This window comes from Macaca fascicularis, chromosome 6 (genome assembly GCF_037993035.2).
Source record: "Macaca fascicularis isolate 582-1 chromosome 6, T2T-MFA8v1.1".
In the NCBI taxonomy this organism is placed as follows: domain Eukaryota; kingdom Metazoa; phylum Chordata; class Mammalia; order Primates; family Cercopithecidae; genus Macaca; species Macaca fascicularis.
This window is the reverse complement of record NC_088380.1, coordinates 76,942,333-76,963,837: the sequence shown is the minus strand read 5'-3', so window position 1 is coordinate 76,963,837 and position 21,505 is coordinate 76,942,333. Positions and strand designations below refer to the sequence as shown.

Here is a 21,505-nt window from a genome sequence, read left to right as displayed (position 1 = left end):
ACTCTAATCCTAATAATCTTTCATCTGTGAGTACTGATTAACAAATCTCAAAGTTTCCATAAACTAGCCATCTCACTGCTTTAAAGTAAACAAAATCTCCATATTCTGTTTCAAGTGTCTCATTAATTAATAGTGGTAAAAACATGAGCATAAAAAGTCACAATTTCAATCATTTTTATTCTAAACCTAAATTTTGAAAACTTAAATCACAAATACTCTAAATTCTAACCTCTTTCACCCTAGAGACTCAATTATCTTCTCTCATTAGTAAATACAGGTCCTACCACCCAAATTTGATTCTCACTACACTGTCTGGTTCTTTCTTTCCCACTGAGACTGGTCAACCCAGGTGGCCTGGAAAAACAGTTAAGTGGAGAAGTAAAAGGATTACTTTCACCTTCTAAAATAACCCAAATTAAAGTCTATTCTCTATGAAGAAACAATAATTAACCTATTCTGCAGCTGTACGACTATGACAGAGAGGGAGAGACAGAAACAGAGATCTCTAAGATCTTGAGAAAGAACAAATATATACACATTAGTAAGGTATGCCATCATCTTTATTTAAAAGCAGCATGGTCACACATTTGCTCGAATAAGTTAATGTTCCCATCTTTAAAAGGGCAGAATGGGCTGGCATAGTGCCTGTAATCCCAGCCAGCATTTTGGGAGGCCGAGCTGGGCAGATCGCTTGAGCCCAAGAGTTCGAGACCACCCTGGGCAACAGGTGAAACCCTATCTCTACTAAAAATACAAAAATTAGCCGGACATGATGGTGCACACCTGCAGTCCCAGCTACTCAGGAGGCTGAGGTGGGAGGGTCACTAGCCTGGGAGGCAGAAGGGTTGCAGTAAGCCAAGATCGTGCCATTGAACTCAAGCCTGGTTGACAGAGTGAGACCCTGTCTCAAAAAACAATAAAAAACAAACAAAAAAACAGAAAGGCAGGATGAACAATTAAAATGCCATTTTGAAAAACAATGTAATGGGGAAGCAGAACATAAAAAGGAAATGGAAAAATGTGCCGAACATTCTTTTTTATAAAGTAACATCAACAAACAAAAATCTCTGACTATAGCAAATCCTATTTATTCCAATTTTAAAAATTAACAAAACAGCAAATATTTAGCTGATAGAGACTAATCATTTAATGTGAAATTAACATATCAACAATAACTGCCTTATAAATGCTCCTAATGATTTAAAAGACAAAACAGCACTTGCTGAAGTCTGCAATGACCTCAGCTGCTACAGAAATTGAAACTTTCTATCTCACTAGACTTGAAGACTTATTTAAGACAACTACCTAAACCTTTCCTTCTTGAAGCTTCTTTGTCCAGCTACCATGACATTACACTTCCAGTTTTCTTCTTTCTTCTTTGGCTTCCTCTATTAAAATCTCAATAATGAGTCTCTCAGAGCTTGGCCCTGAGGCCCTTTCTTCCCCACACTCTAACTACAAGTGATGTCATCATGGCTTTGTGTACTAAGAACACCCTATTTTATATGGTCTCATATCCTTATTCAAAACTTTTGGGACCTGGTGAGTTTTGGAATTCCTTTTCTTCCCTTATTTTTTAAATAAAGATAAACAGTATTGTTTAGAATGCCATATACTTCATTCATAATACTACCAGCAAGATCTGTAGGGGCATCTGTTTATCAAACACATTAATATTTCTAAAGGAAAATATACATAGCATAACTCAGAGCTCTTCAGATTCAGAATTGTGGATAAGGAACTGTGGACATTATGTCCAGTCCAGATTACTTGGCTCCCCCAAAACTGCCCTCCTGATGTCACCAATTACGTATCTCATAGGTGTCTTAAAATTAACATGTTCAAAATTGAACATCTGATCCCTTCCTTCCATCAACCTAACAGTTCTTCATCTAATCTTCCCTATTCATCTCTTTCCACATAGATTTAACAAGCTAAAACCTGGAAGGGATCCTGATCTGCAGAATTCCTCAACCCATCCCATCCCTGCCATCTCCAATGCATTCACTTCTCTCCTTCTCCAAGACCACTATGTTGGCCTGCATCCTTCTCACCTGACTACTATACTGACTTCCAAACCGGACTCTTGATTCTCCTTTAGCCATACTCTAATCAATTCTTCACTAAACTGCCAGAATTATCTTTAAATGTAGATCAGATCATGTCACATCCCTGCCTAAAACCCTTAGGCGGCTTCTAGCTGCTCTTAGAAGAAAACCTAAATTCTTTTGCCATTAAAAGTAATGGCAAAAACTGCAATTACTTTTGCACCAACCTAATAAAACCTGGTCCTTGCGTATCAATTCAACCTCATTTCTCACTATCATTTTCCCTTACTCAGGTTTAGTAAGCATTTTTTACTTTCCAGAATGTAACAGTTCTTTTATACCCTCTGGGCCTTCATACTCGTGATCCCCAAAGCCTGTAACACTCTTGCCCTATTGCTTCATTCTTACTCATTCTTCAAGTCCCAGTTTTAAACGTCACTTATCTTAAAAGGCCTTTCCTGACTCCCTAATCCAAATTAAGTCACTCCTATTATTCTATCTCATGGAAGCCTATTGTTTTCCTTTGCAATACTTGCAATAATTTATAACTTTATATTTAAGCATGTATTTAATGTCTGCCTCCCTCCTCTATACTGTAAACGCCATCTCAAGCACGGAGATATTTGTCTTATTTACAGATGTACTGTATACACACCAGCATCTAACAGAGCCTATGCCATTGTGGGTAAAGATGGATATGCACATACATGCACACAAGTATGCAAGACATTGCTTTCTAAGATATGAGTTGTTCACTACCTCAAATGGGAAGACATAATGAAGACCTACAGTCCAAAAATTCAGAATCACAAAGTCCTTCTTTCATACTAACTAAGTGCCTACCATGATCTGGGAACTATTTTAAATGCTGAGGATATAGCAGTAAACAAAACAAATCCATCCTTGCTCTCATAAACTTAAATTTTAGTGGAGAAAAACAGATAAAAAATATAGGTAAAAGAGCCCATGTGCTTCACTATGTTTCTGGCCCCTCAGACATAACTAAGAACATTGCAAAAAGGGATTCATCCACCAGCCTCAGGACTACAGTGAAAACGATGTAAAATAGCTGCAGCCAACCCATAATGAACATGTAGCCTGAGAAAGAAATAAACCCTTTATATTGCAAGCCACTGAGATTTCTGGGGCCTTGTGTCACCTCAGCATACTTACTCTGACCTGACTGATACAGGAATAAAATTATTGATATGTAAGATCACAATAAATGCTAAGCAGGAAAACAAAACAAGGAAAAGGACAAGAAGCAGGGGCAGTGGAGAGTAGAAATGTTAGGTATGAGTCCTAAAAGGCAGCCACCTTAAACGAGGCCTTTAATTAAGGTTCTGAGAACAGTACACCAAATATAATTTATCCCAAGCTAATGGAAGGCAGACATTTTTGTCTGTCTTCCCTCAATAATACATAAATTATTTAAGACCAGGGGTTTTTGGGGTTGTTTTATTGACTGCTGTAGCCTCAGTACTAAGTCACTTCCAGTTTTCTTATTAATGCTTCTTAAGCACTGTCTTCATTATGTACCAATGCCCTCATTTTCCCCAATTATCTTTACACAGGCTTCTCTGATCTACCTGTATAATTCCTTATGACATTATAATTATTGCATCTTGGTCCTCAATCTCCAAAACAAGACATGTATTTTTAAAACAGCATCATTAAAACATTGAGATTGTGCATTTTAAAATTTCGAACACTAAAAAATTATATGAGAAAAAATTAATCAATATACACAAATATAAATGCCCTGTTTCCAATCTGAGACCTTAAAATACCAACCTGAGCTGTTTCTGTCATTTTCTGTTCAAAATCAGCTTTTGCTAATGCGTATTTTTCCACATAGAGTTTATAGGTATCTGTAGCTTTCTTAGATTTAACAGCTGCCTGTAATAAAAAAACCAACAAACAAACAAACAAAAAAACCAACACTTTTAACTGTGCATTGACCTTTTTTCTTTCCTAATGTAAGTTAATATAAATAAATTAAAATACATTTTAAGAGTTCAATATGACATATAACTAACTTTGATACCTGTTGTGAGGCCCTCGTTAGTCTTTTTTTATTGTTATTGTTACAGTCAGCCAAAAAGTCAGGAATTAAACACTGATTCTCTTTTCTGTTTGATGGAATATGCTTTGAAAAGTTAAAATACTCTCATTTTAAATCCCAGACTAAGATTACATAATTACATGATAACGCTACAGTGTTACTAAGATATGTTAACACAGTGTCGGAGAGAAACTTCCAGACAACATACAAAAATGTCACAAAACCACCAGAACCCGCTTGACACTCCTTTTCGCAGCTGTGAATTTTCCTCCCTCACAGCATACATATATTTCATTCAATGTCTGATTAAATACTATAAACCGATCTCGAAAGTTGTGAAGACTGTTTTCCTTGATGTTTCTCAGCTTCCATTATGCTCCAGCAAATACAGAAACTTGTTTTTAATCTTTGCCTATTTTTTCAAGACTTAAAAAACAAAACTGTTACAATAATATAGTTCTGGTTTTATAAAAGTTACTTATTTAATTTAAAAAATATTAAGCAGTACTGTATAACCTATACATAAACAAAATTGGAATAAAGTAACACAGCTACAGAAGTTAAGGTAAATTATAAGAAGATAGGCATCTGAGAAAGGAAAAGATTATGTATAGTTTGTAGGCTGAAGCATATACACAGCTATCAAGAAGCTTGATATTCTCAAAGGCCTGATAAACTTGGATACAGGAAGATGGAAGGATGTGGTTGGACTAAATAAGAGTTTAAAGGAGATCAAAGAAAGACAAGCTGTAGGATTTCAAGATATAAAAATCCCCATTTTCTTGACTAGGTAACAGATGGGTCTGGTATGAGTGAGAAACAGTAGGGTAGGGTTGGGAACTTAAGGAGAACAAAAAAAGTTTCCAGCTGTAATTGTGGAGGATGCAACAGGTCATGACTAGATGAGTAAAAGTATTGCCAAGTGCCACTGAGGTCCAAGGAAAGCTGTAAAATACTTAATTTGTTTAAAGCTGACCAGTACCAATATGTAATTATCTTTAGCCACAATCAGGAATCTAAAAACAAAAACTACAAAGAGAAAACTGGCTTTACCCTGGGGTTTGGGCTTGGTTAAGAGGTACATATAGTCCTACTCCCTAAACAAGCAACTTTGTTCTCTAAAATATAACTGTTTATACTATATTAAGTATATATGTTATGTACTTTCCTGCCTTCTTAAAGAATATAGGATGCCACTTTACCATGAAATGTAAACAAAGCTGATTTTGGAGCCAGAAGAAATTCGATTGAAATTCTGCCTCTGCCATTTACACTACTGCCCCTTTATCCATGGGGAATACATTCCAAGATCCCAGTGGATGTCTGAAGCCGTGGATGGTACAGACTCTATATTATATACCATTTTTTTCCTGTACATACATAACTATGATAAAGTTTCATTTATAAATTAGGCACAGTAAGAGATTAATAATAATATAACAATTATAACAACATACTGTAATAACATCATGCGAATATGGTCTCTCTCTAAATATTCTACTGTATTGGACAGTGGGTAACTGAAACCAAGGAAAGTGAAACCTCAGCACTGTACTACCCACCTGACCTTGTCTTAGAAATTTATACAGTTCTCTCATTCCTAAAAAGGGAACAATATCACCTTTTTTTTCCAAGTTGTGATAGTAATGAAATGTAGTTATATACAATTCTTGGAACAGGGTCTGGCATACAGTTAAATTTAAAAATAAATAGTACCTGCTTTTATTATGGTTTCTAACAAGAAATGTCATCAAGAAAACATATCATCATATTTTGCTGTTATATAAAGATATAACCGAGTTACTGAGTGTACTGAGCTGTCTATCCCTAGTGAAAGTGACTAAAACCTGTAACAATTTTCCAGTTTGCTCCTATAGATTTTTGTTTTACTCTTTTCCCAGTTTCACACAGCTGACATTATTTTATACCAGTTACTATACTGGAATCCTCTAATATCCTGCCCCTGTTCAAATACATAACAGCTAAATGAAATGGACAGAGTTTACCGAGTACCCTCGCAAGAAACTCAGATAACCAAGTTTGCTAGAATTTATTTTAAAAACAATTACAATGGCATGCTTAATCCGGGTTTCCTTTTGGATTTTTTTATGCAAATAAATTTAAGTTTGTTCTTCTAATACCTGTATTTTCAGTAAGTATAAGAGCAATTAAACAACCTATAGTCTTCAGAGTGATTTTTTTTTTTTTTTTTTTTTTTTTGAGATGGAGTCTCATTCTGTGGCCCGGGCTGGAGTGCAATGGTGCAATCTTGGCTCACTGCAACCTCCGCCTCCTGGATTCAAGCGCTTCTCCTGCCTCAGTCTCCCAAGTAGCTGGAATTACAGGTGCAAGCCACCACGCCCAGCTAATTTTTGTATTTTTAGTAGAGATGGGGTCTCACTCACCATGTTGGCCAAGCTGATCTCGAACTCCTGACCTCAAATGATCCACCCACCTAGGCCTCCCAAAGCGCTGGGATCACAGGCATGAGCCACTGTACTGGGACTCAGAGTGATTTTTAATGACACAGCCTAGCAAAATGATGTAACCTTACTGAAAGCCCCTTCTTTGCTTGTTCCTAATACCTCATCCTGATACCTACTTTTTTCTTTTTCTCTGCTGCTCATTAAATTATTGCTTAATAATTTATATGCCAGCTGTTGATAAAGACAAGTTGTAATCATTCCTAATAGAGATATTTACAAGTCAAAAGGAGACCCATAAAATTGGAAAATTCCAAAAATACCTAATTATAATGACTGTGCCTATACTTTTAAAAGTAATTTACTGGGCGGGCATGGTGGCACATGCCTATAATCCCAGCACTCTGGGAGACCAAGGCAGGAGGAATCACTTGAGGCTAGGAGTTCAAGATCAGACTGGGCAACAAAGTAAGACCCTGTCTCCACAAAAATTTTAAAAACTAAAAAATAAAATACAGTAAAAAATTTTAAAAAGTAAGCCAGGTGCAGTGGCTCATGCCTGTAACCCGAGCTCTTAGGAAGGCAGAGGCGGAGAATAGCTTGAGCCCAGGAGTTCGAAACCTGCTGGGCAATAGAGTGAGACCCCATTCTCCAAAAATAAAATAAAATAAAATAAATTATCCAGGTACAGTGGCACACACCTGTGGTCCCAGCTACTCAAGAAGCTGAGGCAGAATCACTTGAGCCCAAGAGTTCAAGGCTGCAGTGAGCTATGATAGCACCACCACACTCCAGCCTGAACAACAGAGACCCTGACTCAAAAAACAAAAAAACAAATACCATTAAAAAAATATATAATGGGAAAGACTGTGTGAAATAAATTACTTTATAAAAAATAAATTTCTTTTAATAGCAATTTCTTTTGAGACAAACACCTAGCAGGTTTTCTTTTGATAGATTGTGTACAAAATAAGATACCACACCTTCTCAACTTACCATTCAACCCTCTCTCTAACTTCTTGTTCTGTACTATTTAATATACCTTGGCTCTCCAAGAAAAACAAAGCTTCTTAAAGACAGAAACAATAACGTATATTTAGCCTTTAATAACTTCAATAGTTTCCAGCACGGTGATAGGCTAGGAACTAAACATTTATTTACTGTTGCATGCAAAGTATCACTTCATAATATAACAGCAAATCAGAAAAATATCTGAATAAGTCATTTTAAAAAGTAAGCATCTATTCTAAAGCCTATAGCTAAAAGAAACTCAAACTAATTTTATTATATTAATGAAGTGGAAGAATTCAAATAATATTTTGCTATGATTATTTTCCAAGTAAATATATATGCTGTGTTATGGACAATACAATGATAGGTTCTCACTAACAAGAAATTTATAACCTAATGGAAATAAAGGATGACTACATGGAGGAACATTACTACCTATAAAAGACATGTATTTCTAAAGTATAAACAAAGTAATTATTTTATAACACTATGCATCAAGCATTATAGGCCTTTAAGAGATGGAGGTAAGATCCTGAATAATTTCATCTTCCTATACTCAAGTAGTCTCTAGAATTCTAACTAATTTTGCTACTCAAATCTCTACTGAGTCAAGAGGGATAAAACTATTAAGGCTTTTACACCAGCATATTTTCATAAATCCTGGTCTATACATTCAGCACTTATTTGTTCACTACTTCTGGCTAGAAAACTATTATCTTTATCTCAAAGGTTAACAGCTGGATCTAAATCAAAATTCTAAACAAAGAAGTTTTATGAAGCATACCCTCTGATATCAGGAAATTATAAAATTTTATTTCTTATTTGAAAGTATGAAGAAAGAAGGTCCTCTTTTTAAGTTCTAACATATTTTTTCAATCAGCTTTTTTTTTTTTCTTTTCTTTCTTTCTTTTTTTTTTTTTTTGAGACAGGGTATCACTGTGTCACCCAGGCTAGAGTGTAGCCTCAAACTACTGGGCTCAAGTACCTCAGCCTTCCAAGTACCTAGGACCATAGGCACATGCCACTATGCCTGGCTAATTTTTTTTCTTTTTTGTAGAGATGGATCTCACTGTTGCCCAGGCTGGTTTTGAACTCCTGGGCTCCTGCCTTGGCCTCCCAAAGTGCTGGGATTACCGGCATAAGCCACCATGCCCAGCTTAGCTCTCACTCTTGAAAGGTAAAATTGATATGCCAGAGACAGAATCTTAAGGAAATTACAAATCAACTTTAAGAAGCATCTTTAATACAAGATGATAGGGATAAAAAAAAAAAGAAAGAAAAAAGAAATAGAGAAGCATCTTAGAAAACTGACAAAAGAAGCACTAATAAATCAATTTGTTTTCTTTTTTTTTTTTTTGGAGACAGGATCTCACTCTGTCATCTGGGCTGGAGTGCAGTGGTGCAATCATGGCTCACTGCAGCCTCAACCTCCTGGACTCAAGCAATCCTCCTCCTGCCTCAGCCTCCTGAGTAGTTAGGTCAACAGGTATGCACCACCAGTCTTGCTGTTGTAGGCCTGGGCTGGAGTGCAATGGCGCAATCTCACACTGACTAATTTTTTAAAAAACCTTTTGTAGAGATGGGGTCTCACTATGTTGCCCAAGTTGGTCTCAAACTCTCAGCCTCAAGTGATCCCTCCACCCTGGCCTCCCAAAGCACTGGGATTACAGGCATGAGCCACCATGTCCCACCAGAAACATGTATATTTTTTGAAAGCAAGACACATCTTTCATAAGAAACAGCTACACAATACTAAATTATTAAGTCAAAACAACTTTCTAAATAACATATCATGCTTAGTTAGTAATGCTATAAATTCTTAGGGTAGAATTATAGAAAGTGAATGGCCTCATCATAAAAAAGTGACAACTTGGCCGGGCGCGGTGGCTCAAGCCCGTAATCCCAGCACTTTGGGAGGCCGAGACGGGCGGATCACGAGGTCAGGAGACCGAGACCATCCTGGCTAACCCAGTGAAACCCCGCCTCTACTAAAAAATACAAAAAAACTAGCCGGGCGAGGTGGCGGGCGCCTGTAGTCCCAGCTGCTCAGGAGGCTGAGGCAGGAGAATGGCGTGAACCCGGGAGGCGGAGCTTGCAGTGAGCTGAGATCCGGCCATTGCACTCCAGCCTGGGCAACAGAGTGAGACTCCGTCTCAAAAAAAAAAAAAAAGTGACAACTTTTGTAAAGTCATTATTAAAAGCGAAGTTGGGCCAGGTGTGGTGGCTCATGCCTGTAATCTCACCACTTTGGGAGGCCAAAGCAGGAGGATGGCTTGAGAGTAGGATTTTGAGACTAGCTTGTGCAACACGAGACCTTGTGTCTACAATTTTATTATTATTATTATTGAGATGGAGTTTCACTCTTGTTGCCCAGGCTGGAGTCCAATGGCATGATCTCGGCTCACCACAACCTCTGCCTCCCAGGTTCAAGAGATTCTCCTGCCTTAGCCTCCCAAGTAGCTGGGATTACAGGCATGTACCACCACGCCTGACTAATTTTGTATTTTTAGCAGAGACGGGGTTTCACCATGTTGGTCAGGCTGGTCTCAAAGTCCCGACCTCAGGAGATCTGCCTGCTTCGGCCTCCCAAAGTGCTGGGATTACAGGCGTGAGGCACTGCCCCCAGCCTTTTTTTTGAGACCGAGTTTCACTCTTGTTGCCCAGGCTGGAGTGTAGTGGCGCAATCTTGGCTCACTGCAACCACCACCTCCCCGGTTCAAGAGATTCTCCTGCCTCAACCTCCTAAGTAGCTGGGATTACAGGCATCCACCACCCACCCGGCTAATTTTGTATTTTAGTAGAGACGGGGTTTCACTATGTTGGCCAGGCTGGTCTTGAACTGCTGACATCAGGTAATCTACCTGCCTCGGCCTCCCAAAGTGCTGGGATTACAGGCATGAGCCGCCATGCCTGGCCTACAAATCTTTTTTTTTTTTTTTATTGGCTGTGCATGGTGGCACATGCCTGTAGTCCCAGCCACTCTGGAAGCTGAGGTGGAAGGACTGCTCAAGTCTGGGAGTTCAAGGTTACAGTAAGCCGTGATTGTGCCACTGCACTCCAGCCTGGAAAACAGAGAGAGACCCTGTCTTGAAAAATTAATTCACTAGTTAATTAATTCACTAATTAATTAAAATAAAAGGGAAGTTGCAGCATTTGTTCTTAAGAGGAAACTGTGCTTTAAAAGTAATAGCTACTTTCTTCTCATAAGCAAGAGTGGCTTTAATACACTACCTATGATAATAAAACAAATCTAAGTTTTGTTCATTTCCTTAGCATTATAAATTTATTAATATACTACTAAAAACACTTTAAGTGCCTATGACTTTTATAGTACAATCCATGAAGCCAGTATACACATATAAAATAAGTACTTAGTCAATAGTCCACAAAGGTACCTACTAAGTGGTGTTTTATAAAAATAAAGGCTTGTGGCCAGGTGTGGTGGCTCACACCAGTGATCCCAGCACTTTGGGAGGCTGAGGCCAGCGGATCACCTGAGATCAGGAGTTCAAGATCAGGCTGCCCAACACAGTGAAATCCCATCTCTACTAAAAACACAAAAATTAGCTGGGCATGGTGACGCATGCCTGTAATCCCAGGTACTTGGGAGGCTGAGGCAGGAGAATCGCTTGAATCCAGGAGGCAGAGATTGCAGTGAGCCAAGATCGTGCCACTGCACTCAAGCCTGGGTAACAGAGTGAGACTCCATCTTAAAAAAAAAAAAAAAGCCTGTGAATGAGTGAATGAGATGATAACCAAATTATGTTATAACAGCTATAGTATTTATATTGTCACAAAAAAATTATTCAAAGATCTATGACTTTTAAAACAATCTACATTCATGTTAATAAAAACCTTATGATAGGCCAAAATAACTGACTTGGATCAAAATATATTACAAAGCAGAGAACCCACTAACAATATCTAATATCACAAGCAGAGATGCCATCTCTGAGGAGACCAATTAGAAAAAAGCACCCCTTCCTCTGAGTAGTCCATCCCACCAAAGTCCATCCCTGTGAAGCACAGGGTGAATTTTAGCCAACTCACGACCCTTGGACACAACTACATGCTCCACTCCTGCTCAATATTTTAATAAAAAAGAAATCATGAGCTGGGCCTGATGATTCACACCTGTGATCCCAGCTATTCGAGAGGCTGAGACAGTGAGGTGATCGCCTGAGCTCAGCAGTTCCAGGCTGCAGTAAGCTATGATCATACCGCCACTGCACTCCAGCCTGGGTGACACAATGAGACCTCATCTCTAGAAAAAAAAAGTCCTTTAATTGCATCTAAATCATTACATTAAACTTGTTTTGGTTTATATGAAAAGACTCAGAATCATTTATTTATGTGTAATCTCTAGTCACCATATATTTTTTGAGTGGTCACGGCATATTAAGTACTATGGTAAGCCCACTGGGGTTCACAAAAGAGAACAGTACTTTAACCCTCTGGAAAGTTTTAACTAATTTAGATTACAGACATTTGCATTAACAATATGAAACCCATACTAATTCACTGTTGGGCATGAATGTTATAGTATCTACTAAGAGTAAACTGCTCCTGTGACTTACATTTTTTAAAGTAATTATTTTATTTTGAATATGGTCAGCTCCAGCCCCATTCCCCTTACTTTCTCCCCACAGGTAATTTCCATCATGTGCTTATTGTTTACTGTCCCCATACATGTCCCTAATACTTTACTTGTATATAAAGAGCATTTTTTTTTCAATTTTGTACAAGAGTTCAGGAAAAAAAATCAAATCATAACAAAGTTGACTTGGCTTCTCTTTGAGCCTCCTGGATCACCGTCTATCTGTGGCTCTGGCCAGTCCTGCCTCTCCACCACAAACATTGTTTTAGTTCTCCTAGGCCTCCACCTGTCTCCCAGCCTGAACTCCATTTACACATGGAGTGTGAACACAAAGTTAGAGTGAGGCTGCTTCAGGGCCCCAGGCCCATGCATCCATCCAGACTCCAAGTGGAGTGTAGGGCTTCCAGGGCAGAGAGGCGTAGGAGGGGCAAACCCTGCCCAGGCAGTCCTCACATTGGATAGGGCATCAAACAGCATCCCAAGGGCTTGCCCTCCCCTTCCACCCAACTCTAACTCTGGTGAAGGGGGAGCAGCTGTCACCAGAGCCTATACTGGTGAAGGTTGCGGCTCAGCACCGAACGAACATCAACGGTGAACCTGAGGGCATCCAGCATTGGGAGCAGGTTGAAAAGGGTTGTCACTGGGGTCACTGAACCAGGATATGATGGTGATGGCCTTGTCTGGATGGCTCCTGTAAGCCGCTGGGGAGTTATCCAGGATCACAGTGCTGGAGAGGTCACTGTGGACCACAGAGAGGTGCTTGATGTAGCTGCCCAACTCCAAAGTGCAGTGCTGTCTGTAGTATCTCCTCTTAAGAATACTTCTGCTAATTGTCCAGTTAATCTGCCACAACAGAGCCATAGATCTCCATGCTTGCTATAAAGACCACCAGCTCCCACCGCTGGCTCACCACTTCCAAGAAGAAATCCACATGGGGCCTTTAATGTACAAAAAAACGCACAGGATGTTTGTCTATTACCACCTTGAGGATGAAGTCAGGAGGCGTTCCACGCCGCACTGTGAGCCTCAGGACCCCAGCATGGTGGGAGTGAATAAGCGTCTCATCCGGATCCAGCACGAGGATATTCCTCTTCACCTAACCGATTCCGGGACAAGAAGATAAGGGGAGGATATCATATCGAACAGTTTGCTGCTGAATTACCGTGCAGATCTGCCACCACAAAAGGGTGGAGAAGCTCCAGAGCTTGTTGGCGAAGGCCACGAAAGTGCGCAGCCCCAGCAGACACCAGCATCATCCTGATGACCCTGGCACTGCGGGCACCACCGGCCCCGGGGGGCCCCCCCGCGGCACAGCTCCGTCAGCTCCCCGTCGCCGGGAGGGGGAACGGCAGCCCTGAGTGGCAGGAGAGGCTGCAGAGAGGGGCATGGAGCAAGCGGCTCAGAAAGTGACCCCTGGCGAGGTTTTGGAAAGCCCAGCGAGGTTTTGGAAAGCCCAGCGGAACCGGGAGCTGGCGGACAGGCATGAGCAGCCTGAGGGGGCCCACGTGGGCTGGGAGCCGCACCGACGGCTTCCGGAAAGTTGCGGGCCAAGACACCTCGGGCTAGGATTGGGTCCTCAGAGACCAGAAGGGAAGGGGAAGGATAATTGGGGGAGGGGACAGTAGGGGAGGGAGCAAGGATGAAGGGGGAAGGGAGGAGGGAAAGCAGAGTCAATAGCTTTTTTTTCTTTACAGAGAATTAAAGGTTATGTAAAAGGCATCAAATTCTACAAATCCTTTTGAAACTTTTTCTTGTTCATTATGCCTTTTACATTTACTCACGGTAATACATGTCATTCTTTTTTAACGTGAATCCATCACCTAGCTTCAAGACTCAATCTATTCTTTCCCCTTTTCTGTGCAAGAGTAATATTTATTTAAACTACTGTATTGTGTCCCATTATATGAAATACATACAGGAATTTTGTTTTGTTTTGTTTTGTTTTTTTGAGACAGAGTTTCACTCTTGTTGCCCAGGCTGGAGTACAGTGGTGTGATCTTGGCTCACAGCAACCGCCGCCTCCCAAGTTCAAGCGATTTTTCTGCCTTAGCCTCCCGAGTAGCTGGGATTACAAGCGCCCGCCACCGCGCCTGGCTAATTTTTGTCTTTTTAGCAGAGAAGGGGTTTCGCCCTGTTGGTCAGGTTAGTCTCGAATTCCTGACCTCAGGTGATCTGCCCGCCTTGGCCTCCCAAAGTGCTGGGATTACAGGTGTGAGCCACCACATCTGGCCAACAGGATTTTTTTTTCAATTTGACAATTGATCTATGATTAGAGGAGCTGCTATGGTTTGAATGTTTATGAAACTTAATCCCCAATGTGGCGGTACTGAGAGGTGGGGCCTTTAATAGCTGATTCGGTCATGAGGGCTCTGCCCTCATAAATAATCTATTAATGGATTAATGGGTTCATGAATCAATGGATTATCATGGGAATAGGACTGACAGCTTTATAAGGAGTGGAAGAGAGACCTAAACACACTCAGTCCCCTCATATGAGGTCCTGCACCTTCTAAGAATTCAGCAGACTCCCCACCAGCAAGAAGGCCCTCATTAGATGTAGCCCCTCAACCTTGGACGTCCTTCTCATCCTCCATAACTGCAAAAAATAAATTCCTTTCTTTATAAATTATCCAGTTTCAAGCCAGACATGGTGGCTCACAGCACTTTGGGAGGCCAAGGCGGGCAGATAACTTGAGGTCAGGAGTTCAAGACCAGCCTGGCCAACATGGTGAAACCCCATCTCTACTACAAACACAAAGATTAGCCAGGCGAAGTGGCACACAACTGTAATCCCAGCTACTCGGGAGGCTGAGTCACCAGAACTGCTTGAACTCGGGAGTTGGAGGTTGCAGTGAGCTGAGACGCCACTACTGCACCCTAGCCTGGGTGACAGAGTGAGACTCTGTCTCAAAAAAAAAAAAAAAAAAAAAAATTACCCAGTTTCAGGTATTCTGTCATAAGCAACAGAAAACAAACCACGCCAGGAGTCTAATACATTTACATGTATTATGATTATTTCTTTCAAATTATTTTGAGTTTTCTCTTTACTGACAAAGCATTTCCTTTTTTTAACTTTTATTTTAGGTCAGGGGAACATATGAACTTTCATTATACAGGTAAACTGTGTGTCACGGGGGTGTGGTGCACAGCTTATGCGTCATCCAGGTAATAAGCACAGTAACTGATAGGTATTTTTTTCTGATCCTCTCCTTTTTCCCACCCTTTCCCCTCCGGTAGGTCCCAGTGTCTGTTGTTCCTCTCTTTCTATGTGTTCTCATTGTTTAGCTCCCACTTATAAGTGAGAACATGCAATATTTGGTTTTCTGTTCCTGCATTAGTTTGCTAAAAATAATGGGCTCCAGCTCCATCCATGTTCCCACAAAAGACATAATCTCATTATTTTTTATGGCTGCATAGTATTCCACAGTGAATATGCACCATGTTTTATCAAATGTCACTGATTGGCATTTAGATATTGTGAATAGTGCTGCAATTAATATTCACATGCATGTGTCTTTATGGTACAATGATTTATATTCCTTTGGGGATATATCCAGTAATGGGATTGCTGGCGTGAATGGTAGTTCTGTTTTTACCTCTTTGAAGAATCGCCAGACACTGCTTTCCACAATGGCTGAATTAATTTACACTCCCACCAACAGTGTAAGCATTCCCTTTTCTCCACAACCTTGCCAGCATCTCTTATTTGACTTTTTAATAATAGTCATTCTGACTAGTGTGAGATGGTATCTCATTGTGGTTTTGATTTGCATTTCTCTGATCATCAGTGATGTCGAGCTTTTTTCATATGCTTGTTGGCTGCATGTATGTCTTCTTCTGAGAAGTTTCTGTTCATGTCCTTTGCCCACTTTCTAATAGGGTTGTTTTGTAAATTTAAGTTCCTTACAGATGCTGGATATTAGACCTTTGTCAGATGCGTAGTTTGCAAACATTTTCTCCCATTCTACACGCTATTTGCTCTTTTGATAGTTTCTTTTGCTGTGCAGAAACCGTTACATTTAATCAGATCCTATTTGTCAATTTTTGCTTTTGTCGCAATTGCTTTTGGTGTCTCTGTCATGAAATCTTTGCCCGTTCCTATGTCCAGAATGGTACTGCCTTGATTGTCTTCCAGAGTTTTTATAGTGTTGAGTTTTACATTTACATTTAAGTCTTTAATCCATCTGCAGATGATTTTTGTATATGGCGTAAAAAAGGGGTCCAGTTTCAATTTTCTGCATAGCCAGCTATCCCAGAACCATTTATTGAATAGGGAATCCTTTCCCCATTGCTTGTTTTTGTCAGTTGACAGACCATTTCTTTAAAGTGCTCCATTATTATCTTCAGATTTTCTTCCAAGCACTTGATCTTACCAAAAGTGTCACTAAAAGATTTTCAGACTATAATCAAAGCCATTACTTCCTCAAATGGTCCTTAAATGGTCTGTTAACTGAAATATCAAAGCATTGTAGCTGTCCAATTATGCAACGAAGTTTGCACAGGCAATTAAACTACACCATAAATGCTATCTTATCAACCATGACTATACAATACCATGAACTGAAAATGCATTCTGATTTCATATGAGGAAAAAAAAAATACCTCCATTTTCTTTTTCTCTGAGGCCTAGGTCTGAATTTATTTAACCTACTTAATACCTACAATGTACTTTCAATATGAGGGCTCTTGAATTTCTTCAATTCTGAAACATTTTGAGCTGTTAACTCTTCAAATATTACTTGTCCCTCCATCTCCTCCATTTTTTTTCCTTCTGAAATTAGTATTAGATGAATGTTGGTAACGTTTGCTTCTCCTACTATGCTCTGGGTAAGGTCCTTCCATACTATCTTCAAAACTCATTCTTTGACTCTATCAAGTCTAAAGTTTCTTTTCTCTATTGCTTTTTAAAAAGCTCAATAACCATATTTTTCTTTTCTAAGTTTTCTAATTAGCTGGGTTTTTTTCTATCTAGTAGATTGTTTCATTACGTTTAATTTCTTAATCTTCTTTAATGTAAGTTTATGTTTATTTGAACATCCTCAAGACATATCATTTTTGTTCATTTTTTAATAAATTTAAATTTCATCTGGAGTAAATTCTTATTCCAATTATTGAATTTATTGGTTGCTCTAGTATTAGATTTCTTAGATGTGCGCTACAATTTTGGTTGTTTGCTCATTCAGAAGAGTTTTTTTGGATTTTGCCCTCTTTTCTCTTCTCTCTCTCCCTCCATCAGTACTGCTGAACATTCATAGAATAAAACATAAACAGTACCTCCTAGAATTGTGTTATGCTTTACACTTTATGCTCACCCATCCCCAAGCAGTTTTCAGGTTATCTCCTGCCACCCCTCCAAGGCCCCAATTTCATTTCAGTCTTATGAAAGTAGTTTTTAATTACTTCCCTGCAAGAATATTGTAGATATGGCCAAAATCGTCATGAAATGGTTCTTTGGCTTGATTTCAAGTCAGGATTGTGTGTCTGTATCTGTGTCCCTAAATCCCCAACTTCCAATAAGGCTTTAGTTCTTGTCAGCAACCCAAGAGCCTTGTTTTCTCCCTATCTATAGTTTTACGCAATGAGTCAGGCTCTTTGTACCTCATCCCAAGAGGGGAGCTTTTAGTCCCTTTTGCCACATAAGAGCCAAATTCCACTGCCCACTTTAGGACTTCTGAGTTCAACAGCTTGCATAATCAATCTCTACGTGCCATTTTGGATTTCTCTTCTATTCTGGTCCACAGAGATAAAATATTATTCTTTTTGGACCCTGTTATTTTGTTGTCCCTTTTTATATTTTATTCATAATTGCTATGTCTGAAGCAGAGGGTGTTTTCAAACCATGAATTTACTGTGTCTCATTTTTACCCCTCCCAATTTTTACTATACAAATCAAATTTTTATTTATTATAAACAATATATTGCTCCAAATTCATTTTTTTCATCTGTGACACAGTCCCCAGAAGGTCCTGAGATCATGTGCCTTATTGCTCCAAATTCTAAATCACCTATTTTCATTTTTCCATATTCCCTTCTAGTTTTTTGCCCATGTATAGTCATATATCATATTTCATTGGTTAGTTGTTTGAAATATTTTGGACCTCAGGTATATAGAAATGGATTAATTACATTATCACAAGTCTTTAACAGCCCCTCTTAATTATATGATATTAATTTCTGAGTTGATTTGGTTACTCAGACTTGTAACAGAAGGCTTTCTATCACCATCTATTGTTAAAAATTAACTCTATTATCAAACTTCAACGTAAAACTATTATTCCATTTAACAGCTTCATCAAAAATAAAGTATCTGTGCATTTAAACATGTAAAAGTATATAAATACACAGCTCTTTTACAGTCATAATCATACTATTGGTACACTTTGGTTTTCTTTTTTTACCGGATATTTCAAACGTTTTACAAAGCTTTCAAAATTATTGCTCCACATGGCTCATTCTTAAGTGAGATATACCACATCAAATAAGTAAATGGTTAAACTGTTTTGAAAGGAGAAAAAAAAAAAGCCACTTTCCATTAAAACATAAATGGAAGAAAAGGTTGTGGTTTACCACAATGCTACATAAATGTGCTCAAAGTCAGCAATAAATCACCACAACACAAGTTTAAAGATTATGTGCAAGTACCTATATCTTTCTAAATATACCAAAATCTTGTTTCAAAACAATTTTACCTCATGGTTAAATTTTACACAAAGTAATTACCCCATCAATTATATTACTACAAAAATATCCTGAAAATGTGTCACTAACATTTTAAAAATCATTGTTTTTTTGTTTGGGTGTGGTTGTTCATGCCTGTAATCCCAGCACTTCGGGAGGCCAAGGCGGGCGGATCACCTGAGGTCAGGAGTTCGAGACCAGCCTGACCAACATGGTGAAACCCCATCTCTACTAAAAATACAAAACTAACCGGATGTGGTGTCATGCGCCTGTAATCCCAGCTACTTGGGAGGCTGATGCAGGGAAATCACTTGAACCCAGGAGTCAGAGGCTGCAGTGAGCCAAGACTGTGCCACTGCACTCCAGCCGAGGCAACGAGAGCAAAACACCGTCTCAAATCAATCATTGTTTTTTATGTGCTTGCTAACCTATTGACCACAGACAACATACTTGACAAATCTTGTGTTTTACTTGGGTAAATCACTAGGACTGTAAGGCACAGTGTCTTCACTTTAAAATGAGATAATTTTGAGTTTGATCTAAATATTAAATGCAATTTTGTATGTCAAGGTGCTTTGAAACCACAGATACGTTATTTTATCATGATTACCTTTTCTATTTCTCTTTGTGTAGCTCCTTCTTTTTTCAAACGCTCCTGTTCTACACACTTGGCATTGTAATTTTCCTTGGATTTCTGGAGGGCCTGAGTTATGCTCTGAATGGTTTGGACAGCTTCCAGAGTTCCTGCAACTTCTTCTTTAGTCTGTTTAGTATGAAACGATTCATCAAAATGACTGAACTGTAAAGTATTCAATATCTGACCAATCAATTCTTTAACAAGAAAAAAAACTGATACCTTTTTATGAGATTTTACTTGTTCTTCTCCATACTTCTGAACTTCCTTTATTAATTCTTGCAATTTTCTAACAAGATCCAAGTGACAATTTGCTAATTTCTCTGTAGATGTTTTGAATACATCCCATACTGGTGCAAATGTTCTAAGAAAATAAAAAATATGGGAATAACTTATTAAAAGTAAAAAAAAAAAAATTACGGTTCTAACAAGGAACCAATGGAAACAATAGTGGTATATACGGCAACCTTATTTGGGCAAAAGATGAAACTTAAATACTGAATAAAATGATTGACGGACTGACCTTGAATTTTTTTATCACTGGTTATTTAAAATTGGTTATTTTTATCATTGGTTATATTTTTGGACCTCAGGGATATAAAAATGGGTTAATTACACTATCACAACTCTTACTCCTCTTAATTATATTAATTTCTGAGTTGATTTAGTTGTTTAAACTTGTATCAGAAGCCTATCACTGTCTATTGTTAAAATTTAACTGTTATCAAACTTCAATTTAGTATTCTATTTAAAATGCTTCATCAAAAATAAAGTTTCTGTGAATTTAAACACTCAAAAGTCCAATTTTTAGATAATTATTCTTTCCATAATTGTTATGGCAATGAGCACATCTCATTTTAAATGTAGTATTTTCATTTTTCAAGGAACACATTTTTTAATACAAATTTTTTAAAGGAAGATCTAATGACCGTCTATAAAATCACAGGAGACATTTTTAATGCATCTTAATCATTTCAATAAAGTTTATCTTAAGTGAGTTTTTAAAGATCACTGTTAAACTACCTCAGAATTTAAATGAACTTAACAGCCAACCAGAATAAATACACTGCATGTGCATAAGATAATATTTATAACCTCAAACACTATTGAATGACTAAGTAGTTTTTAAAAAGGGAAAAAATAAATTTCATTTACTTTTGATTACTTTTGACTACATTGACTGATTCGGCAAGTTCAATTATATTTTCTATCAAGTGAAGAATATATTAATATTCACAGATACTTTTAAAATAAGCATATATTTTACTATGCTTTTGAACTGTTATGTCCTCAATAGGAACCTAGAATCCTCAAGAACTTTGCCTAAGTGAACATTGAAAAAGAGGAAGAAATTAACTCACCCAAGTTGTGAATAATTGCTTGCAGATTTTGCTAGTTTTGTCATTGACCTGGAGTATGCCTCCTCTATGGTAGCTCTGTTAAATCAAATATCCACATCATAATATCTCTTGTTTAGTGACCAAAAACAGCAAAGTTATCAAAATACAATTAAAAATGCAAAAACAAAAAGATACCTCAAAAATGACATGTTAAAAATAAGTACATATATGTAGTCATGAATTGCTGGCCTATCTTTAACTGTTCTTTCTGGTACAGAACTAAAATAATTTATATCACACACACAAATTTTTTTGAGACAGAGTCTTGCTCTGTCACTCAGGCTGGAGTATAGTGGTATGATCATAGCTCACCGCAGCCTTGACCTCCTAGGCTTAAGCAATCCTCCCACCTCAGCCTCCTGAGTAGCTGGCACTACAAGCATGCCCCACAACACCCAGCTAATTTTTGTATTTTTTTGTAGAGATGGGGTCTCGCTATGTTGCCCAGGTTGATCTGGAATTCCAGGGCTCAAGCAATCCTCCCACCTCGGCCTCCCAAAGTGCTGAGATCATAGGCATGAGCCACCATGCTCAGCCACAGAAAAAATTTTAATGGAGTCACAACTCTTTTTATCTTTAGTACCAATGCTTATCTGAACAGGAAATATAAGAGTGCTACTTCTTGTATTCTCTCTTTCTCTGTAAGCTG

At 38.5% G+C, this 21,505-nt stretch overlaps 1 protein-coding gene across 5 annotated transcripts in view; it reads right to left on the bottom strand.

Annotated features, from left to right (window-relative positions):
- The window catches only part of FCHO2 (FCH and mu domain containing endocytic adaptor 2), a 136,884-nt gene that overhangs the window by 86,138 nt on the left and 29,241 nt on the right, over window positions 1-21,505 (bottom strand). For 4 of the 5 annotated variants that reach the window (XR_012413727.1, XR_012413728.1, XM_005557127.4 and 1 more), the window contains exons 3-6: window positions 20,818-20,892; window positions 19,679-19,820; window positions 19,433-19,585; window positions 3,843-3,947 (exon numbers count right to left, since the gene is read on the bottom strand). Coding sequence is in view for 3 of the 5 variants with exons in the window: in XM_005557127.4 (XP_005557184.2) it covers window positions 3,843-3,947; window positions 19,433-19,585; window positions 19,679-19,820; window positions 20,818-20,892 (475 nt within the window). In the remaining 2 variants the exon portion in view is untranslated. The remainder of the gene's footprint in view (window positions 1-3,842; window positions 3,948-19,432; window positions 19,586-19,678; window positions 19,821-20,817; window positions 20,893-21,505) is intronic. The other variant, XM_045393850.3, reaches the window with a different exon arrangement.